Source organism: Vidua macroura, chromosome 24 (assembly GCF_024509145.1).
Source record: "Vidua macroura isolate BioBank_ID:100142 chromosome 24, ASM2450914v1, whole genome shotgun sequence".
Lineage (NCBI taxonomy): Eukaryota > Metazoa > Chordata > Aves > Passeriformes > Viduidae > Vidua > Vidua macroura.
Genome location: NC_071594.1, coordinates 4,529,456 through 4,550,669, shown reverse-complemented (window position 1 = coordinate 4,550,669; position 21,214 = coordinate 4,529,456). Strand labels below are relative to the sequence as shown.

General features: G+C 57.6%; 1 protein-coding gene across 2 annotated transcripts in view; it reads left to right on the top strand.

Moving 5' to 3' along the window:
* Nucleotides 1-779: 779 nt before the first annotated feature.
* Nucleotides 780-21,214, top strand: part of TMCC2 (transmembrane and coiled-coil domain family 2) — a 30,177-nt gene continuing 9,742 nt past the window's right edge. Inside the window, exons 1-2 of one of the 2 annotated variants that reach the window (XM_053998322.1) lie at nt 780-996; nt 13,097-13,639. In XM_053998322.1, the coding sequence (XP_053854297.1) occupies nt 829-996; nt 13,097-13,639 (711 nt within the window). In that variant the 5' untranslated portion in view covers nt 780-828. Of the gene's footprint in view, nt 997-13,096; nt 13,640-16,530; nt 16,908-21,214 lie in introns of those variants that run through there. The other variant, XM_053998323.1, reaches the window with a different exon arrangement.

The window sequence follows — 21,214 nt, the reverse complement described above, 5'->3', positions numbered from 1 at the left end:
GCCCCTCCCGCCTCCCCGACCCCCGCGGCCGCCGCCTTCTCCCGAGGGGAAGCGCCTCCACCGGCCGCGCTGCGTGTGCGCGGAACGTTTGTCGGCGCGCCGCAGGGCAAAGGGGGAGGAGGCCGGGCGCACCCCGCGCGCGGGGCGCGCTGGGAGGTGTAGTTTATTTACGTTAAAATGGAGTTTATTTCCCGGCCCGCGGGGGGACGCCGGGAGTTGTAGTCTGCTGTGCCGCAAAGCCTCATGGAATTTGTAGTCTCACGAAGCGCGGCCGCCGACCTCTCCCCGCGGCCTCTGCGCATCCCCGCGGGGAACGAGCAAAAACACTCCAAAAAGAGAGAACGGCCATGAAATGACGTATTTAAGCAGGGGAAGCAAAAGGGGGAGCCCAGACGCCGCCCGCCGCTCCCCCATCCCGCGCTGCGCGGAGCGGCTCGGCAGGAGGCGGCGCGCCCGTCTCCAGCTCCGCTCCGCCTCCGCGAATCACCAGCGGCGGCCCCGCCCTCCGCGCGTCTTCATTGGTTAATTCCCCCCGCCGGCACCGCCCACCGGCCGCCTTCCGCCAATCACCGCGCGAGGCCCCTCCTCCCTCGCTCCGCCATTGGTCGGCGGCGCCGTCCCTCAGGCGCGGCGGCGGCGGCGATGCCGGTGCCGGCGGCGGGCGCGGAGCCGCCGCGGCGCGGAGCCGCCGCCCGGCCCGGGCTCGGCGGGGCGGGCGGGCCGGGGCCGCGCAGCCCGCGGGCCCCGCAGCGGCCGCCGGGGCGCCGCCCGCCGCCGCCGCCGCGGCCGTAGGCGCCCCCCGCGCGCCGCGGGCGCGGCGCTCCCGGGATGAAGCGGTGCCGCTCGGACGAGCTGCAGCAGCCCGAGGAGGATCCCGGCGCCGCGGGGGAGTCGCCCGGTCACGGCGTGATGGAGGGCAAGGCCGGCGAGGCGGCGGCGGCCCCCGAGGCGGGCGCTGTCCCGCCGCCGCCGCGCTCCAAGCCCCCCGACCTGAAGGTGAGCGGCGGGAGCGTCCCGGTGGGACACGGGGCACGGGAAAATCCCAGAGGATCGGCGGGGGGTTCCCGGTGGCGGCCGGGCTGGGGAGAGCCCAGCGGGGTCACCGGAGCGATGGAGCTCGGGGGTGCCAGCATCCCCATCCCCGCGGTCCTACAGGTGTGACCTTGGAGGATGCGGGATGGCTCCTGGGTAGGGGCGCTCCGGGATTGGGATAATCCTGGGAATAGGGCGCTCCCGGGAGAGGGCACCCCTGGGAACAGGGCGCTCCTGGATCGGGCTGCTCCTATCAACAGAGATCCCGCTGGGATTAGGATGCTGCTGAGATGGGGACGGTCCTGTTACGGGGATCCCACTGGATGAGGATGCTCCAGGGATGGAGACGCTCCTGGGATGGGGGATTGCTGGAACGGGATCCTCCTGGGATGCGGCTGCTCCTGGGGCGGGCATGGGGATGGTGCTCGGATGAGGCCGGTCCCAGGATGGGGCTGATCCTGCGGTGGGGACACTCCTGGGATTGGGATTCTCCTGGGATGAAGAAAGCCCAGGCTGGGAACGGGGCGCTGGGGGCTGCCCCTCTGCAGAGGGGCTGCGCAGATCCCGGGAAATCCCTGCCGGGAGGAGCCGGGGGGATGCTCCGGGAGGATCCGGGGTGGATGCTCCGGGAGGATCCAGGAGGATCCGGGGCTGCGGCACCGGGGAGTGACGGTGTGGAAATGGCCCCGAGGCTGCTCCTGCCGGGCCTCGGGGCCGGTGGATGAGGAAAACAAACCCCGGGCACTGCAGCGCTGCGGGAGGCACAGAGCCCATCCCGGAGCGGGGATCCGGCCTGAAATCCGGCACAGAATTCCCCTGGCTTTGGGAAAGAAGCAGCTCCGACCCCCGGCGGCTCAACAGGGTTTTACTGATGGATTCCCAGCGCGGAATTCGGGGTGTGCAGGCGTGGGAATGCCGTGGGCAGAGTGGGATCAGAGGCGCCCCGTGATGGCACGGGGTGCCACCCACGGTGGTGCTTTCAAAAAGCCCTGGGAAAAGTGGGAAATGTCCCTGCTCAGCCGTGGGGTGCAGGATGGAGCCCCTCGGTGTGGCAGCCCTGGCGGTGCCACCGGTGTGGTCAAGGTCACGAGGAAGCCGATGGCACTGCCAGGCTCTGCCAGGAGATCAAATCCCTGCTCCCAGGGGAAAACTCGGCTGCTTCGAGCACGAGGAGCCCCGTGGCTGCTGGAGGTGACACGTGGGGCCTTCCCTCGGTGGCCCAGCAGCTCCTGAGGCTGCTTTGGCTTTGCTGCTGGGGGGGAACAGCTGCTGCCGCCCCAAAAACAGCTGGAGGAGCCAGGGCCAGGCACATCTGTGGGGTGGGACGGTAGCACGGGGTATCCCAGAGCAGCTGTGGCTGCCTCTGGATCCCTGGCAGTGTCCAAGGCCGGGCTGGACAGGGTTTGGAGCAGCCTGGGACAATGGGAGCTGTCCCTGCCCACCCCAACAGGGGGTGGAACTGGATGAGGTTTAGGGTCCCCTCCCAGCCAAACCGTTCCATGATGTTCTGATTCCGTAATTCCATGATCCATGAGGATGTGGGGCTCAGGGCCGTGCTTGGGACATCCAAGGTGTTGTTTCCCACCCCTGTCCTTTCTCCATCCCACCTGGGGCTCACAAGGGGGTGGGAACGTTGGCCAAAAGGAGCTGCAGCTTGCCGTGGCTGTGCCCAGCGCCCCAAACATTCCAGGGCTGGCACATCCCAGCGGGAGCTGCAGCTCCACAGCCTCATCCAGCAGCAGCATCCGAGGCCAAACAAACCCCATTGATTTTATCGAGCTGCCTGTGCTCCCTTCCTGCAGGTTTGCTGCCAGCGCTCACCTTTAATGCGCTTGGGGCTCAGCAATTAATTAAAATAAATCCTCAAACTGGGCACGAGGCAGGGCAAGCTGGGGCTGGCTGCTGCCCGCAGCTGCCACAGCACACCGGGCACCGTGCCACGGCCACCGCCAGGTAATTAATTAATAATTAATTAATTAATCAATCGGAGATTTCCTGCCCCAAACCCCCTCTGGAGCTGCTGGTGGGGTGGGTTCAAGCTGGTCTTGCTGTCCCTGCTCCAAATCCAGATTCCTGTCCCCATGGATGGGGAAGGAACAGAGATTCCTGTCCCTGTGGATGATGAAGGATCAGACATTCCTGTCCCCATGGATGATGAAGGATCAGAGGTTCCTGTCCCTGTCCTGTCCCCATGGATGATGAGGGATCACAGATTCCTGTCCCTGTGGATGGGGAAGGATCAGAGATTCCTGTCCCCATGGATAATGAGGGATCAGAGATTCCTGTCCCTGTCCTGTCCCCATGGATGATGAAGGATCAGAGATTCCTGTCCCTGTGGATGATGAGGGATCACAGATTCCTGTCCCCATGGATGATGAGGGATCAGATTCCTGTCCCCATGGATGATGAAGGATCAGAGATTCCTGTCCCTGTCCTGTCCCTGTGGATGATGAGGGATCACAGATTTGTGTCCCCATGGACGATGAAGGATCAGAGGTTCCTGTCCCTGTGGATGATGAAGGATCAGAGATTCCTGTCCCCATGGATGATGAAGGATCAGAGGTTCCTGTCCCTGTCCTGTCCCTGTGGATGATGAGGGATCACAGATTCCTGTCCCTGTGGATGATGAGGGATCACAGATTTGTGTCCCCATGGACGATGAAGGATCAGAGGTTCCTGTCCCTGTCCTGTCCCTGTGGATGATGAGGGATCAGAGTAAACTCTTTGCTGGCAGCTGAGATGGATTTGAGGTGGCACCCTGGAGACAACAGGAGCCTGCCTGGTGTCACCTCCAGCCCCGAACTCCGGCAGATCCGTGGCTGCTCTCCCTTCCCCAGCCCTGGCTCCGGCTCCTCTGCTGACAGCGAGGGCTCCCTTAGGGAAAAAGAGGGGAAAAATAAGTTCTGGCAAGGAGCAAAGCTGGTGTGTGACAGCTGTGCTCAGAACCCGTTGGTGGCAGGGATTTCTGCAGGAGTGATGGGATCCATCCAAAACCCTGCATCCCAAACTGCCACTTCTCCTGAGCCAAGGGTTTTCCCCGGATTTCTGCTTTCCCTGGATGTGTTTTCCCTAGCTCTCTGGTTTCCCTAGATGTGTTTCCCCTGGATCTCCCTTTTCCCTGGATGTGTTTTCCCTGGATTTCTGTTTTCCCTAGATGGGTTTTCCCTGGCTCTCTCTTTTCCCTGGATGTGTTTTCCCTGCATCTCCCTTTTCCCTGGATGTGTTTTCCCTGGCTCTCCGTTTTCCCTGGATTTCTGTTTTCCCTAGATGTGTTTCCCCTGGATCTCCCTTTTCCCCGTGTCTCCCTTTTCCATGGCTCTCTGTTTTCCCTGGATGTGTTTTCCCCGGTTCTCCCTTTTCCCTGGATGTGTTTTCCCTGGATCTCTGTTTTCCCTGGATGTGTTTTCCCACACATCCAGGCTCTCCCTTTTCCCCATCTCTCCTTTTCCCCATCTCTCCTTTTCCCCAGCAGTCTGCTCCAGCCCAGGGCTGAAGGTCGAACCCTGACCCTGTTCCCATCTCCAGGGTCACAGTTTGGGTTTTCCCGGCTCCACACCCCAAAAGCCAAGAGCAGCAAGATCCAGAGGCTTCGGCCTCAGCTCTGCCCCATCCCAGCCCCACAGCCAGGGGCAAAAAGGGGGAAAAAAACCTACGCCTGGGGCAAAAACCTGCCCCTGGGGCAAAACCTGCCCCTGGGGCAAAAACCTGCCCTGGGGTAAAATCCTGTCCCTGGGGTAAAAACCTGCCCCTGGGGAAAAAAACTGCCCCTGGGGCAAAACCTGTCCCTGGGGCAAAAACCTGCCCCTGGGGAAAAAACCTGCCCCTGGGGTAAAAACCTGCCCCTGGGGAAAAAACCTGCCCTGGGGCAAAACCTGCCCCTGGGGAAAAAACCTGCCCCTGGGGAAAAACCTGTCCCTGGGGAACAAAAACCTGCCCCTGGGGCAAAAACCTGCCCTGGGGCAAAAAGCTTCTCCTGGGGCAAAAACCTGCCCCTGGGGAAAAAACCTGCCCTGGGGTAAAAACCTGCCCCTGGGGAACAAAAACCTGCCCCTGGGGCAAAAACCTGCCCTGGGGTAAAAACCTGCCCCTGGGGTAAAAACCTGCCCTGGGGCAAAACCTGCCCCTGGGGAAAAAGAAACTGCCCCTGGGACAAAAACCTGTCCCTGGGGAAAAACCTGCCCCTGGGACAAAAACTGCCCCTGGGGCAAAAAGCTTCTCCTGGGGCAAAAAGCTTCTCCTGGGGTAAAAACCTGCCCCTGGGGCAAAAACCTGTCCCTGGGGAAAAAACCTGCCCTGGGGAAAAAACCTGCCCTGGGGTAAAAACCTGTCCCTGGGGTAAAATCCTGTCCCTGGGCAGGGGCAGGTGAGGCACAGGGGAAGGTCCCAGCACGGGAGGGGCTGCAGGGCACAGGGCAGAGCTTTAACCTCCAGTTCTCACATTCTTCCTTGGATTTATGTGTTAGTAGGTATTATTTTATGTATTATTCTATATATTTGACATATTATTTTATATATTATTATATATTATTTTTCTGTATCATTATATATTATTTTAAATATTATTTTATATATTATTTTTATATTATTTTATATATTATTCTATATATTTTTATATATTATTATCTATTTTATATATTATTTTACGTATTAGTTTATATTATTTTGATATATCATCACGTATTAGTATATATTATTTTTCTATGTCATTATATATTATTTTAAATATTATATGTAAAATAATACATATAAAATAATGTGTTATTTTATATGTATTATTGTAGTCTCAAGGGATTGTGGCTCCAGATATATATATATATATATATGCTCAGCATTCCCAGATCCAAGGTTGGGATGCTCAGCATTCCCAGGATCCACGGATGGGATGCTCAGCATTCCCAGGATGCAAGGATGGGATGCTCAGCATTCCCAGGATGCAAGGATGGGATGCTCGGCCTTTCCTGGGAACTGAGGATGGAATTTTCAGCCTTTCCTGGGATGTGAGGATGGAATTCTCAGCCTTTCGAGGATCCAAGGATGGGATGGCCTTCCAGGGATCTGAGGATGGAATTCTCAGCGTTCCCCAGATCCAAGGATGGGGTGCTCAGCCTTTTGAGGATCTGAGGATGGGATGCTTGGCCTTCCCAGGATCCGAGGATGGAATTCTCAGCCTTTCCTGGAATCCGAGGATGGGATGCTCAGCCTTTCCTGGGATCTGAGGATGGAATTCTCAGCCTTCCTGAGATCCAAGGATGGAATTCTCAGCCTTTCAAGGATCTGAGGATGGAATTCTCGGCATTCCCGGGATCTGAGGATGGAATTCTCAGCCTTCCCAGGATCCTCATGCTGCATCCCAGCAGGGCCAGGCCCTGGGATTGTGAGCTGCTCCCTGCCTCCATCCCAGCGCTCCCAGATCCCGTCCCTCAGGATCCCCATCCCTGCTTCCAGGGGATTCCAGCTGCCAGCACCCCTCAGAGGAGACAGCCGTGGGACAGCCATGGCACAGCTGGCACAGCTGGCACAGCTGGCTGCAGAGGTGTCACCCTGCAGATGCCACCTGCGACCTGGAGCACACAGGGATCTGCTGCCCCTGGCAGAGCCACACCTGGGCAGTGAATTCCGTTATCCCAGAGCATTCCCACACCTGGGCAGTGAATTCTGTTATCCCAGAGCATTCCCACACCTGGGCAGTGAATTCTGTTATCCCAGAGCATTCCCACACCTGGGCAGTGAATTCTGTTATCCCAGAGCATTCCCACACCTGGGCAGTGAATTCCATTATCCCAGACCATTCCCACACCTGGGCAGTGAATTCCGTTATCCCAGAGCATTCCCACACCTGGGCAGTGAATTCCCTGCTATTCCCAGAGCATTCCCACACCTGGGCAGTGAATTCCGTTATTCCCAGAGCATTCTCACACCTGGGCAGTGAATTCCCTGCTATTCCCAAACCATTCCCACACCTGGGCAGTGAATTCTGTTATCCCAGAGCATTCGCACACCTGGGCAGTGAATTCCCTGCTATTCCCAGAGCATTCCCACACCTGGGCAGTGAATTCTGTTATCCCAGAGCATTCCCACACCTGGGCAGCGAATTCCCTGTTATTCCCAAACCATTCCCACACCTGGGCAGTGAATTCCCTGCTATTCCCAGAGCATTCCCACACCTGGGCAGTGAATTCTGTTATCCCAGACCATTCCCACACCTAGGCAGTAAATTCCATTATCCCAGAGCATTCCCACACCTGGGCAGTGAATTCCCTGCTATTCCCAGAGCATTCCCACCCCTGGGCAGTGAATTCCTGGGCAGAGCATTCCCCCCGGGCCGCACGCTCCGTTGTTCCCGGAGCATTCCCGGGAATGCTGCGCTGTCACTCCGCTGCGGTGCTGGCGGTGCCCTGCCCAACATGAGTCACGTTTGTCACATGCTGCTGCTCTCACGCTGTCCCCGGAGGAGCAGCGGGTGTGGGGGAGTGCTTGATTTGCCATTTGGGAACATCCAGACCTTTTCCTTGGCGTTCGTGGCAGCGGGAGGAGCGGGAGCTTGGGATGCTCTGGGAGAAGGGGCTGAGCTGGGCTGCTTGTCACCCCTTGGGGACAAGCCTGCCCCTGTCCCCCAGCCTGGCTGGGTGGTGGCAGGAGCCTCTTGGTCCTTCCAGAGGAGAATCAGCTGGAAAAGCAGCAGCAGCAGGACTGGAAACCCCACAGGGGGATGAGCAGGATCTGCTGGGATCCTGCTGCTCCTCGGGGGCTGTGGCCTTCCCCCCGTGCCCTAAAATCTGGAATGCGATGGGGTGGGAGAGGATGAGACTTAAAATCTGGAATGGGATGGGGTAGGAAGGGATGAGACTTAAAATCTGCAATGGGATGGGGTGGGAAGGGATGAGACTTAAAATCTGGAATGCGATGGGGTGGGAAGGGATGAGGTTTCCCCCCTGCCCTAAAATCTGGAATGGGATTGGGTGGGAAAAGATGAGACTCTCCTTGTGCCCTAAAATCTGGAATGGGGTGGGAAGGGATGAGACTTCCCCTTGTACCTTAAAATATTAAATGGGATGGGGTGGGAAGGGATGAGACTTCCCCCGTGTTTGTGCAAATGCTCCAAAGAGCTGCAGAGCCTTGGCTGGAGCCTCTGGGCAGGCTGGGGATGAATAAATAATTAATAATCCTAACAACTGAGCAGGATTTCGCAGCTTGGGGCCGTGCTGGGAGGTCGTGGCAACCAGATCCTCTCCTTGTGTGTCCGTGTGCGAGCCCAGGAAGGGGTTTGGGTGTCGGGGAATCGTTCAGAGAGGAGCTGGGAGGTTTCAGGCTGGGTGGCAGCAGCAGGAAAACCACCCTGGAGAGCCTGGCACGGCTGGGCAAGGCCAGCACGGGGTATTGCCAAAGAGTCCAAGACAAAACTGTCAGCCAAGTCTCAGTTTTCCTGTAAGAGATCCTGGTTTGGGCTAAAATGGGAATTTTTTTCAGCTCTTCTCGGTGCAGTGGGACCTGGAGCAGGGGCTTTGAAGTTCATAAAACAAGTCCCCACCACCGAGCAGCAGAGCCTGGCTGTGCTGATGAGAAAGTCTGAAGAAATAAAGATATTTTTGGATTCACCCTGGTGTTTTACAGCTGTCCACGCTGAGAAATTAATTTGTGTCCATCGCCGTGGTTAGTAAGCAATGGCTGTTCCAAAATAGCCTCTGCTCTGAGCCACGAGCAGTTCTGTGCCAGGAAAATGCCTCTGCTCTGGAAGTGCAGGAATATCCTGGGAAAACATGAGAAACCAGAGCTCGTACAGCAGCACGGGACTTGTTTGTGGCCACCACTCACAGCTCTTGAAAGCAGAGAAACCCAGAGCTGGAATTCAGTGGAGAAGCAGAGCTGGATCCCTCCTTGCTTCCCTCACATTTTTCCCATGCAAATTTGGTGTTTTCCGTGCAGATCCCTTGCTTCCCTCGGTTTTTTTCCATGCAAATTTGGTCTTATCCAGGCAGATCCCGTGCCTGCCCAGCCTCTTTCAGGAAAACTTGGAAAAGGGCCTGAGGGGAGTTTGTTTGAAAAAGTGAATTTCGCTCAGTTGGAGCTGTTGGACCAAGAAGCCCTGAGGGCATCTGCCTCCCAAAATCTTTCCTGCCAGCTCCACTTTTAGTTTGTTTTCCTCTCCCTGGGGAAGGGAGTTGCTTGTTTCTTTTCACTTGGACCTTGGCCGTGCCCTCCACGGGAGGAATCTGGGGGTTTGGAGCTCTTACCTCTCAAACGCTGCCTCCGTTTCCATAGAGACTCTATAAATAGAATAAAATTTAAATTGTTATTTCCTCAAGAAGCGATTCGGCACTGGAAATTTATTATATATTTCCTAGAAAGAACCTAAAAGGACGGAGATTTAGCGTTGGGAATGGCTCAGGGAGAGATGAAAAGCTTTGCCTGCAGAGTTTGGGGATGCAGGGTCCCTTTGCTGATTCCTTGTCAATGTTCCAGGTGTGGTGAGATTTGGAATTGTCCGGGATTTTTAGGGGAAGGAGCCTGTTCTGTACGGCCCTGGGGACAGTCCCTGCTGCAGGACAGAGCTGAGGTGGCCCTGGGGACAGTCCCTGCTGCAGGACAGAGCTGAGGTGGCCCTGGAGACAGAGCTGAGGTGGCTCTGGGGACAGAGCTGAGGTGGCCCTGGGGACAGTCCCTGCTGCAGGACAGAGCTGAGGTGGCCCTGGGGACAGTCCCTGCTGCAGGACAGAGCTGAGGTGGCCCTGGGGACAATCCCTGCTGTGGAACAGAGCTGAGGTGGCACTGGGGACAGAGCTGAGGTGGCTCTGGGGAGAGTCCCTGCTGCAGGACAGAGCTGAGGTGGCCCTGGGGACAATCCCTGCTGTAGGACAGAGCTGAGGTGGCCCTGGGGACAATCCCTGCTGTGGAGCAGAGCTGAGGTGACCCTGGGGACAGAGCTGAGGTGGCCCTGGGGACAGAGCTGCGGTGGCCCTGGGGACAGTCCCTGCTGCAGGAACAAAGCTGAGATGACCTGGGGACAGAGCTGCGGTGGCCCTGGGGACAGTCCCTGCTGCAGGACAGAGCTGAGGTGGCTCTGGGGACAGAGCTGAGGTGGCCCTGGGGACAATCCCTGCTGCAGGACAGAGCTGAGGTGGCCCTGGGGACAGAGCTGAGGTGGCCCTGGGGACAGAGCTGAGGTGGCCCTGGATGGCAGCAGGGCCAGGCCTGGTGTCCTCACCGGACAAAACCAGGTCAGGGTTGTGCCCTGTGACCTGCCCGGTCCTGCCAGAGGCTGCTCCAGGAGGGAGAGGATTTTTTTTCTTGCCCCAAATCATTTGTTGGGAATTCCCCATGGTGCTGGAGCAGGAGCTGGGATTTGGGGTGCTCTGAGCCCTTTGGGAATGCTGGAATTCGCTGCCCCCCCAATCTCCTCACACAGGGGATGTGGAGGGCCAAAATCTCCCGGGATGCAAATCTGGGTGTTCCAGTGGAACCCGGAATTTCCAGTGGAACCCGGAATTTCCAGTGGAACCCCAAATTTCCAGTGGAACCCCAGATTTCCAGTGGAACCCCAGATTTCCAATGAAACCCTGGATTTCCAGTGGCTGCAGGGAACCCTGGCCTTAAATCTGTGTGTTCCAGTGGAACCCAGAATTTCCAGTGGAACACCAGATTTCCAGTGGAACCCGGAATTTCCAGTGGAACCCTGGATTTCCAGTGGAACCCCAAATTTCCAGTGGAACCCCAAATTTCCAGTGGCTGCAAGGAACCCTGGCCAGATTCCAATGGAACTCAGGATTTCCAGTGGAACCCCGGGTTTCCAGTGACTGCAGGGAACCCTGAATTTTCCATGGAACCCCGAATTTCCAGTGACTCAAGGAACCCTGGATTTCCAGTGGAACCCCGGGTTTCCACTGGCTCCAAGGAACCCTGGCCTCAAATCTGAGTGTTCTGGTGGAACCCCAGATTTCCAGTGGAACCCCGGATTTCCAGTGGCTGCAGGGAAGAACCCTGGCCAGGTTCCAGTGGAACCCCGGATTTCCAGAACCCTGGCCAGGCTGCCCGGCCATAATCAGGAGCAGGATCTGTTCCACCATCCATATTCATGATTTCCCCATGGCCAGCTGCCACCCCAGTTCCAGGGATTGTTTCCTGGGAATGTGGGATGCAGCCCCTGCAAAGGAAGAGCTGGGAATCCTCAGGGCAGCCACGTGTCCCCATCTCCTGCTGGAAACCAGTGGCTGCCCAGTTTGTGTTCATGTGTTATTTTATATTATTTTTATCTATCATTATATGTGATTTTATTTGTTATTATATCTTATTTTATCTATTTTTATATATGTATTTATTATTTTATATGTTATATATTATTATATATTATCAATTTTTAATATTTTTCTATATTTTATTTTAATATTTTATATTTTAATTAATATATTACATTATTTAAATTATAGAAATAATTTATTAATATATTAATATATAATATATTAATCTATATTAAAATATTAATTAATATTTTAATATATTAATATATTTTAAATAATTGATATATTAAAATCTGTACTAATATTTTTATAGTCTTTATATTTTTATATGTGATTATATACTTTTTTAATATATTATTATATACTTTATAAAAGTTTTCTATTTATAAATATATAAACCCAGTTTGGACTGGGTTTGGTGGCACGGGGCCACCAGCTGGGGTTCATCCCCAGGAGCCAGGCCAGGCTGGCCCATGGAAAATGTCACAGGAAAAAAAAAACCAATCCTTGCTGGAGCTCGTGTGGCTCTTGGTCCATGGCTGAGGCCACTAATACTTGGTATTTCCAATATTCCCATTAATATTTAGTATTTCCAATACTTCCATTTTATTTAGTATTTCCAAATACTAATAATTAGTATTTCCAATAGTTCCACTAATACTTAGTATTTCCAATGCTCCCATTAGTATTTAGTATTTCCAAGTACTAATAATTAGTATTTCCACTAACACTTCTTATTTCCAAGTACGAATATTTAGTATTTCCAATAATTCCAGTTATACTTAGGATTTACAGTATTTCCACTAAAATTTTGTCTTTCTAATAGTAATATTGAGTATTTCCAGTAGTTCCGCTAATGGTTAGTATTTCCAACACCTCCATTAACATTTAGTATTTCTAAGGACTAATACTTAGTATTTCCAATATTTACCCATTCCCTCAATTAGCAAACACCACCCATTCCCTCAATTAACAGCCCCCATTCCCTCAATCAATTAACAGCACCCATTCCCTCAATTAACAGCGCCCATTCCCTCAATTAAAAGCGCCCATTCCCTCAATTAACAGTGCCCATTCCCTCAATTAACAGCGCCCATTCCCTCAATTAACAGCGCCCATTCCCTCAATCAATTAACAGTGCCCATTCCCTCAATCAATTAACAGTGCCCATTCCCTCAATTAACAGTGCCCATTCCCTCAATTAACAGCGCCCATTCCCTCAATCAATTAACAGTGCCCATTCCCTCAATCAATTAACAGTGCCCATTCCCTCAATTAACAGCGCCCATTCCCTCAATTAACTGCGCCCATTCCCTCAATTAACAGCGCCCATTCCCTCAATCAATTAACAGCGCCCATTCCCTCAATTAACAGCACCCATTCCCTCAATCAATTAACAGTGCCCATTCCCTCAATTAACAGCGCCCATTCCCTCAATCAATTAACAGTGCCCATTCCCTCAATCAATTAACAGTGCCCATTCCCTCAATTAACAGTGCCCATTCCCTCAATCAATTAACAGTGCCCATTCCCTCAATTAACAGTGCCCATTCCCTCAATCAATTAACAGTGCCCATTCCCTCAATCAATTAACAGCGCCCATTCCCTCAATTAACAGCACCCATTCCCTCAATTAACAGCGCCCATTCCCTCAATCAATTAACAGTGCCCATTCCCTCAATCAATTAACAGTGCCCATTCCCTCAATTAACAGCACCCATTCCCTCAATTAACAGCGCCCATTCCCTCAATTAATTAACAGCGCCCATTCCCTCAATTAACTGCGCCCATTCCCTCAATTAACAGCGCCCATTCCCTCCCTGTCCCCGCAGAAGATCCAGCAGCTCTCCGAGGGCTCCATGTTCAGCCATGGCCTCAAGCACCTTTTCCACAGCCGCCGGCGCTCGCGCGAGCGGGACCAGCAGAGCTCGCAGGACTCGGGGCCACCTGGGCCACCTGGGCCAGCGGCGGCGGCGGCGGCCGGGCCCCACGGCGCCTCCGACCACGAGTCCCCGGACGAGAAGGAGCGCTCCCCGGAGATGCACCGCGTGTCCTACGCCGTGTCCCTGCACGACCTCCCCGCCCGGCCCACCGCCTTCAACCGCGTGCTGCAGCAGATCCGCTCGCGCCCCTCCATCAAGCGCGGCACCAGCCTGCACAGCGGCAGCCGCCGCGCCAAGAGCGGCTCGCTGGAGCCCCAGAAGGGCAGCCCCCACCTGGGGCGCAAAGCCCCCCAGGACAGCGGCCTCACGGCCATCCTGCATCAGCACCAGGGCAGGCCCAGGTCGTCGTCCACCACGGACACGGCCATCCTGCTGGCCGAGAGCGGGGCTGTCTACCTGCTGGCCGAGGACGGCGAGGGGCTGGTGGATAAGGTAGGGATGGAGCGCCCTGGGGGGGTTGTTCTGGAGGAAAAGGAGGGTCTGGAGGGGTTTTGGGGCTCTGCACAAGTCCCTGGTGGGGTGAAGGGAGTGGGGTCGGGCTTTGCTTCTACGGTGACGTGGTAAGGGGACATCACCTTAATCTGTACTTCAGGAGGTTCGGGTTGGACACCAGCAGGAATTTCCTCGTGGAAAGGGCTGGAAGGGGCTGCCCGGGGGGGGTTTGGAGTGGCCATCCCTGGAGGTGGCACCTGGAGGTGGCACTGTGTGCTCAGGGTGGGGATCGGGCACAGCCTGGACTCGATGATCCCACAGGGATTTTCCAGCCTCAGCGATCCTGGGACTCTGTGGCTGCACCAGGGTTGGGGAGCCAGGGCACCCCAAAATTCCCTTGGGATGGGGCTGTCCCTCAGGACAGTGCTGGTAGCACCAGATGGTGGTGGCAGCCCTTGGGAACCCGGAGCAGCTGGAATTGAGGCTTCCTGTGGGGAACTGAAGGCAGGGTCACAATTCCAGAGTGGGATTTGAGGGATTAAAAAGGGCCTGGCATGACCCTGTTCCCACGGGATGGGGGGATCCAAAGGCACCTCCGGGCTCAGCCAGGCAGCTGGGATTTGGTCCCATCCCAAGTGATTTTGAAACCAGTCCGTGCTGGGCTGATGGGCAGGATGGTGTTTCCATCTAGTGTTTAGTGCCATTAATTATGCACCAGCCCAATTAGCACACGCTGAGTTCAAGGGACAGGCGCTGAGAGGTGCCCTGGGAGCCGGGGGGATTTTCCCTCTTGGCTTCGCCCCTTGACCTTCAGAGCTTGTGGGGGGGTTCCACACCCTGAAGTGGCTCTCAGGGAAATGAGGTTCCTTCTTTTTGTGTTTTTAACTAAATCCTTTTCGTGTTTTTACTTCAATCCTTTCTGTGTTTTTAATTCACTGAGAGCACCAGCAGTGAATTGGAAAAGCTCTGCATGAGGACATGGCCAGGCAGGCTCAGACAGGGGCACAGAACGTGGTCCCAAGGATAAAAATGTCACTGTGACAGCAGCTTTCCAAGGAGCTGCCCAGAATCTCCTCTCCCCAAATCAGGACACCCCAATCCTTCCCTGGCAGTCCCTGCTCCTCCCTGCTGGAATGTCCCACCCGGACCAAGTGACGAGGAGCATCAGGTTGTTCATTTGAGCATCTGCAGCCAAAATTTCTCCCTCGTGGCCTCCCCTGGGGCATGGCCTGTGTCACTGCCTTGCAAGGATCCCAATCCCGCTGGGATTGTGGCCAAAGCCTCGACCCCAATGGGACAGAAGCATCCAGGGCAGATCCCTGTCCACTCCCAGAGCAGCACAGAAAGGGGATGAATAATTAACTGCATATGACACAAAGAGTAATAAGAAGAGAGACAACACCTTTGTGAGGCAGTGGAAAAATAACTTATTTAGAGAAACACGAGCCCCGCGATATTCCCGAGCCGGATTGTTTTTCCTGGAGCCCTCAGGAAGCCCTGAACCTCCTGCCTGCAGCAAAGCAGCTCCTTTTCCTCAGGGATGGGCCCCAGAGGGGGGGCTTGGCATCATCCCTGCCTTGTCCCCAGGGATCTGGCACCTCCTCCCTGTTCCCCGTCCCTTTGGAAGCCCCACGGGATGCACGGGGCTCCTGGGAAAGAGCCATTCCCCCCCACACACAAATTTCAAGCTGAATTTTCCCCCCCTTCCATGAGGAGCCGATGCTGGATGGGTCCCTCGTGGGATCGCTCGGTCTTAGCAAGTGCTTTTTGAACAGCTATTGGTGGTTTTTTTTTCTTTTTAATTTTTCTTATTTAATTAATTAAGTTCCTGCAGTTCTGCCTTCCCTTTTCCTGCACTGGTTCCTCACCCCGTGGACCTTGCCAAAGCCTGGCACACAAAATTCCTCCCCCCTGCGGCCCCTAATTCCCCCCAGGAGCAGCCTGTGGTGTCAGGGGACATCCAGAGGGGCTCGAGGGGCTCAGTGGGACCATGGAACAGTCTGGGAATTTGGTGCTGGCTGCCAGTTCTGGCTGGGGTTTGTGGTTCACCCCAAAAGGAGCACTGCCAAGGGGTCACCCCCACCTGGGGTTCCCACAATGGGGACAAACCTTCCTTTGCAGGTCAGGTATTTGTGATTTCCCCTCTCCCCAGCCTTCCACCCCCCTCCCCGTTCCCACCTTGTGCCGATGAGTTTGGGATGAGCTGGGCATGCCTGGGCTTCTGCTGGCAACAGGGAACCAGGGTTTGGTTGCCCACTGTGCTCCAAGAGCCACGGGGCTGCCTCTGCTTTGCAGGCACGGAGCTCCGAACTGGAGGAGCTCCTTCCCAGGGGAGCAACCCTGCATCCCAAAAATCCACTCTGCCCTGTGTCCCACAGAGCTCCAAGCTGGAGGAGTTCCTTCCCCAGGGCCGGGAGCATCCCCGCATCCCAAAAATCTGCTGTCCTGTGTGTCCCATGGAGCTCCAAGCTGGAGGAGCTCCTTTCCCAGGGCCGAGAGCATCCCTGCATCCCAAAAATCCACTCTGCCCTGTGTCCCATGGAGCTCCAAGCTGGAGGAGCTCCTTCCTTAGGGCCGCGGGTTCCAACAGCCGGGATCATCCCCGCATCCCAAAAATCCGCTCTCCCATGTGTCCCACTCAGCTCCGAGCTGGAGGAGTTCCATCCCTGGGGGCCGGGAGCATCCCTGCATCCCAAAAATCCGCTCTCCCATGTGTCCCACTCAGCTCCGAGCTGGAGGAGCTCCTTCCCCAGAACCGGGAGCATCCCCGCGTCCCAAACACCCGCACGGAGCTCCCGCGGCTCCCGTTTGCCCCAAGGTGCCACACCTGGAGCGGGCGTGCGGCCGGTGCCGGTGCTCGCCGGGAGGACGTGCTGGCGGCACGTGTGACAGTGGCACTCTCGGGGCCGGGGGAGGCAGCAGCACGGCGCCGGGAGCGTGCTGGGGAGCTTTCTCCTGATCTCCCTAATCTCCTGCTGGTGACCCGCCAGGCAGAGGCGGGCACACGGGAATTAGCGGCCGCAGCGCCCAGCGAGGCCCCGGCGCCGGCAGCAGCGGCCGGGGGTGTCCCCGCAGCCCCCGGGGCTCGGCCGGGGGTGTCCCCGCAGCCCCCGGGGCTCAGCCGGTGCTGGCGGGGCACGTCACCCCCGGGGGCCCGCGGTCCCCGGCGGGGCGGCCGGAGCTGGAGCGGGGCGGCCGCGGGGTGCTGTGCCTGGTGCTGCCGGGGAGCTGCACGGACTGCGGGGACTGCGGCATGGTCCACGTGCAGGTGAGCCCCGGCCGGGCACCGGCACCCCGCGGGGGGAACGGGCGGGGGGAGCGGCGGGGCCGGTGGCCGTTAGAGGGCGGCGTTACCGCGGCGGGGCCGGCGCCCGTCCGTCCGTCTGTCCGCCCTCCCGTCTGTCCGCTCGTCCGTCCGTCTGTCCGCCCTCCCGTCTGTCCGTCTGTCCGCTCGTCCGTCCGTCTGTCCTCCTGCCCGTCCGTCCGTCCCTCTGCCCGCCCGCCCGTCTGTCCGCCCGCCCGTCTGTCCGTCCGCCCGTCCGTCCGTCCGTTTGTCCGCCCGCCCGTCTGTCAGTCTGTCCGCCCTCCCGGCCGTCCGTCTGTCCGTCCGTCTGTCCGCCCGTCTGCCCCTCCGTCTGTCCGTCCGTCCGTGCGCGCTCCCGGCCGCCTTCTCCCCGCGTCCCCGAGGAGCGGACCCGTCGCAAGTGTCCCCAGTGCGGGTGCTCGGCTCAGCCCGGTCTGGACCCGCCGAGCGTCCCCCGCGGGCGGCGAGGGGCCGGACCCCGCCGGGCTCGCCGCCCTCTCCGTGTCCCTCGGCAAGTGACAGCGCCAGCTGCCACCGCCGGCCGTGTCCCCGCTCCGTGCCCCTCCCCGAGCAGATGCTTCTCCTGTGAGGCACTGGGGGCACGGGGGAGGCAGGGGGGGGCTTCCTGCCGCACCTCACGCCGGCTCCTGAGCTGTGAGCCACCCGTTTTTATGGGATCACCACCCAAAAGTGCCGTTCCCTACTCCAAACTCCTCTCTCCGTGCCCCTGTCCCCGTCCCAGGAGGGTGTCCTGTGTCCTGGGGGGGGGACCTGTCCCTACAGCCCCAGCCCTGCTGTTGTGCTGCCTCAAGGGCATCAGCCCTCGGGACACAGGGCGGGATTCATCCCGCTAAATTTAGCTTCCCCCCGGGTCAGTGGCTATATCAGGGCCAGACGGATTACAGGGAGCAGGGAGAAACCCGGAGTTCCCGAGCACCCAGCCCGGGGTGGCCGTGGCCCGTGGCGACAGAGGGGTTTGGGGTGTCCGGGAGGCTGCGGGGTGGCTCAGGGATGGCAGGGGAAGTTCATGTCCCCTGCCCAGACTCTGCTGCCTGCCTGGGGCATGTCCAGCTCGGCCCCGGCTCCCTCCGGCCCTCCTGGCGTGCAGCTGCCTTTGGTTCCAGTGGGAGGATGTGGTTTCTCCCTCCTACAGCTCCGGTTACCTGGGCTCAGTCATCAGCTGGGAGGGGGCTCTGTGAGGATTGGCCCCACAGCTAACCCCGGGCAGAATTTCCCCAGGCAGGAGTTTTCCTTCGCTTGCTGCCTCAGTTTCCCCAGCTGGAATGCAGAGCCAACCCATCCATGAGTTTGGTGAAGTGTCTTGGACCTCCTCGGGAGGATTTTCTGGCATATCCTCCCCTCCCTCCCAGGGATTAAAATCCCAGGGAAGGAGGAGAAACAGGCCAAAGGGAACAGAGGGGGGGTGTAAAGCTGCCCCTCCTGCACCCCCCAGCCCCTGGGACATCCCTTTGGCACCTGGATCCCAAGGGGTGAGCTGGGGGGCACCGGGGTGCGGAGACCCTACAAATACCAGGGGTTTGGGGGGTTCTGGGGGCTTTTTGGGTTCCTGACCTGGAAGTGGAGGTGTGAGAGTCCAGGTGAGCTCCCACTCTCCACCTCCATCTCCCCACGTGTGGCAGGGGGATGAGTCTGTGAGCCAGGGCTGGTGCTGGGAGCTCCTTCCCGCGCTCCCCTTGGGATGAGCGCTTTGGAGAGAGCAGATAATAGCTGGAAAGACAAAGACAGCCGAGATTGCTGCTTAATTAATTCAGGAGGAGAAGAATATCAGACTCTGCTACTGATTCACCCCTCACGAAGACATCGTGTTCCTCAGCCTCGGTGACATATGGCTGTTGATTGCAGCCCACCAGCAGCTCCAGCTCCCGGCAGGCAGCGCCGCGATCCCGGGGGATTTGGGGGTGGATGCCCAGGGTGCAGGGCAGGATTTGGGGCGCAGGGTTTGTGTCCATGCCGTGATCTCTCCAGGTCACCCCTGCTGCTCTGGGCTGGGAGCAGGATTTGGCTCCGGAGTCTGGACGAGGGTCCTGTTTGTGGCTCCTCAGCTGGCTGGGGTTGTAGCTCGGCCTCTTCCTGCTTCCCCCTCAAATCCTCCGTGTAGAAGCTCCCAAAAATCCCCCCTGGCTGCACAACCCCTGCTGACCTGCTGGGTGGGTTAATGCTGCGTCAGGGTCACTCCCTCCGGCGAAAACAACAGCGGGAATTTTTCCAAATATTCTCCAAGCGTAGGCAGGGCCCTGAATGGCTTCACCCTTGAGGGGTGCTCGCTTAATTGTCCCTTCAGAGCTGTCCCTACAAGCCCGGGGCACAAGGGACAGTCCCAGCTTGGAGGATGTGGGGTGCACTTAGGAAACACCAGGCACGGAAACCCCAGGATTCCCAAGGGAGAATCCCAGGATCTGCCCATCGGTACAACTGCACTCCTCGAGTGCCCTGAGCCCCGTGGGATGGTGGCACTGTCCCAGCCGTGATGGGGACCGGGAGCAGTGGTGGCTGTTTGTTTGTTTGTTCCCTTTTGGGAAGTGCCCGGGTTTGTTCTCCGGCACAGTTGGAGGATTGGGATCGGCCCCGTGGCACCCCAGCATGTTCCTGCTCCCCCCCAGCCTGTGCTGCTCCTCCTTGGAGCCTCCCCTGCCAATCCTCTGCCCCTCGGGCTCCTCGGCCCTGGGGGAGGGAGAGGATCCGGCTGCTCCCCACAGCTCTGCAGGAGCTGCCCTCCCAAACCCTGCCCTGGCACAAGGACGCTGCTCCTAAATCCTCTGCTGCGTGTCTTTGTGAGTGTCCCCCGGTCCCTGCTCTCCTTTCCAGGCGAGGATTTGGGATGTGCAGGGATAAGGGGCGAGGAGCAGGGTGGGACCTGCAGGAGGAGGCCCAGAAGCCGCTTGCTCCAGACACCGAGTCCACTGGGGAGTGGGGTGCTAAGGAGCAGCGGGTTTGGCAGATCTCCACCTGTATCAGCATCCCAATAACCCATATGCAGTTTTCCCAGCCCAGGGACCCAAGGAGGGTTTTCCTGCTGGTTTTAATTCCTGTGTCTCCATGCTAAGCCCAGCCCCAGGCAAAGCCAAGCCCAAGCCCCAAACCTGCCCCGTATTCGTGTGGCAGCACAAGGGGACCCTCCCTGTGCCCAGACCAAGGCTTTGGAGCTGGACCCTGCCCTGCCCAGCACAGCACACACCAAATCTGCCATGATTTTGTGGAAAATCCAGGGGTTTTCTTTGCATGGGAGCTGGTATTTATTTCTAAATGTGCCTCGTTCAGTCAGGCCTGAAAAACAGCAGCCAGGGGGGAAGGATGATGGGGAGTGCGACACCAGCCTCTTGGGTAATTCCCTCGCAGAACTCCCGTTTTTCCCATGCCAGGAGGGGTTTTGCATGCTGTGGGAGGGAGTCTGTGCCCTTGGGAGGGGAGATGCTGCCCCACTGCCCCGGCTGGGCCGGCCTGCAGCCACGCTCTTTGTTGTTTGCAAGGATTTGTTAACCTTTCCCCAGTGCTGGGGAGCTGGGAGCAGGTGTTCTCCTGGGAATCCAGCACCTCAGGTCCTCGGGAAGTCACAGGAATGCTCTCCATGGCTCCTTGCAGCAGCCTGCCTGCACTGGCTCTTCCTGAACATCACAACCTTTATCAAGTCCTCACTCCATCAGCCTCCTCTGGGAAATTCCTGCTCCTCCCTCTTTTCCCAAGGCCTGGAATAGGGTTTGTGGGGGGCTCTGAGCTGCCAGGGGCTGTGGGGGACATCGTGGTTCCCCCTAGGATGGGTGAACCACTCACTTCCCAGCCCCAAAAACCACGGGGGGGGAAGCAGAAGGGCTCTAGGGCCAGCCCCAGCACCTTCAAGAGGGAACTGGCAAGCAGGAAGGGTGCTTTCCACCGGCTCCTGTGCAGCTGCCGGATTCTCCTGCCCTGCTGAGACAGCACAAGAGCCATGGGAAGTGACCTCTGCCCGCTGTGCTAAAAGCAGAAGTGATGCTATGGCAGATACCAGAACCGAGCTGACCAGCCCTGGTCACGCCAGAGGCACCCACGGCCCGGGGCTGGACCGGGCTGCCCCATCCCCCCCTGGCACCCAGGGATGGGCCAGGAGCAGCGCCTGCCCACCCGGCAGGAGAGGAGCCCCGGGTGCTGCCGCTGCCATCCCCGGGGACAGCTCTGCGGTGTCACCGCCCAGCCCCAGGGACAGCTCTGCGGTGTCACCGTCCACCCCCGGGGACAGCTCTGCGGTGTCACCGCCCGGCCCCGGGGACAACTCTGCG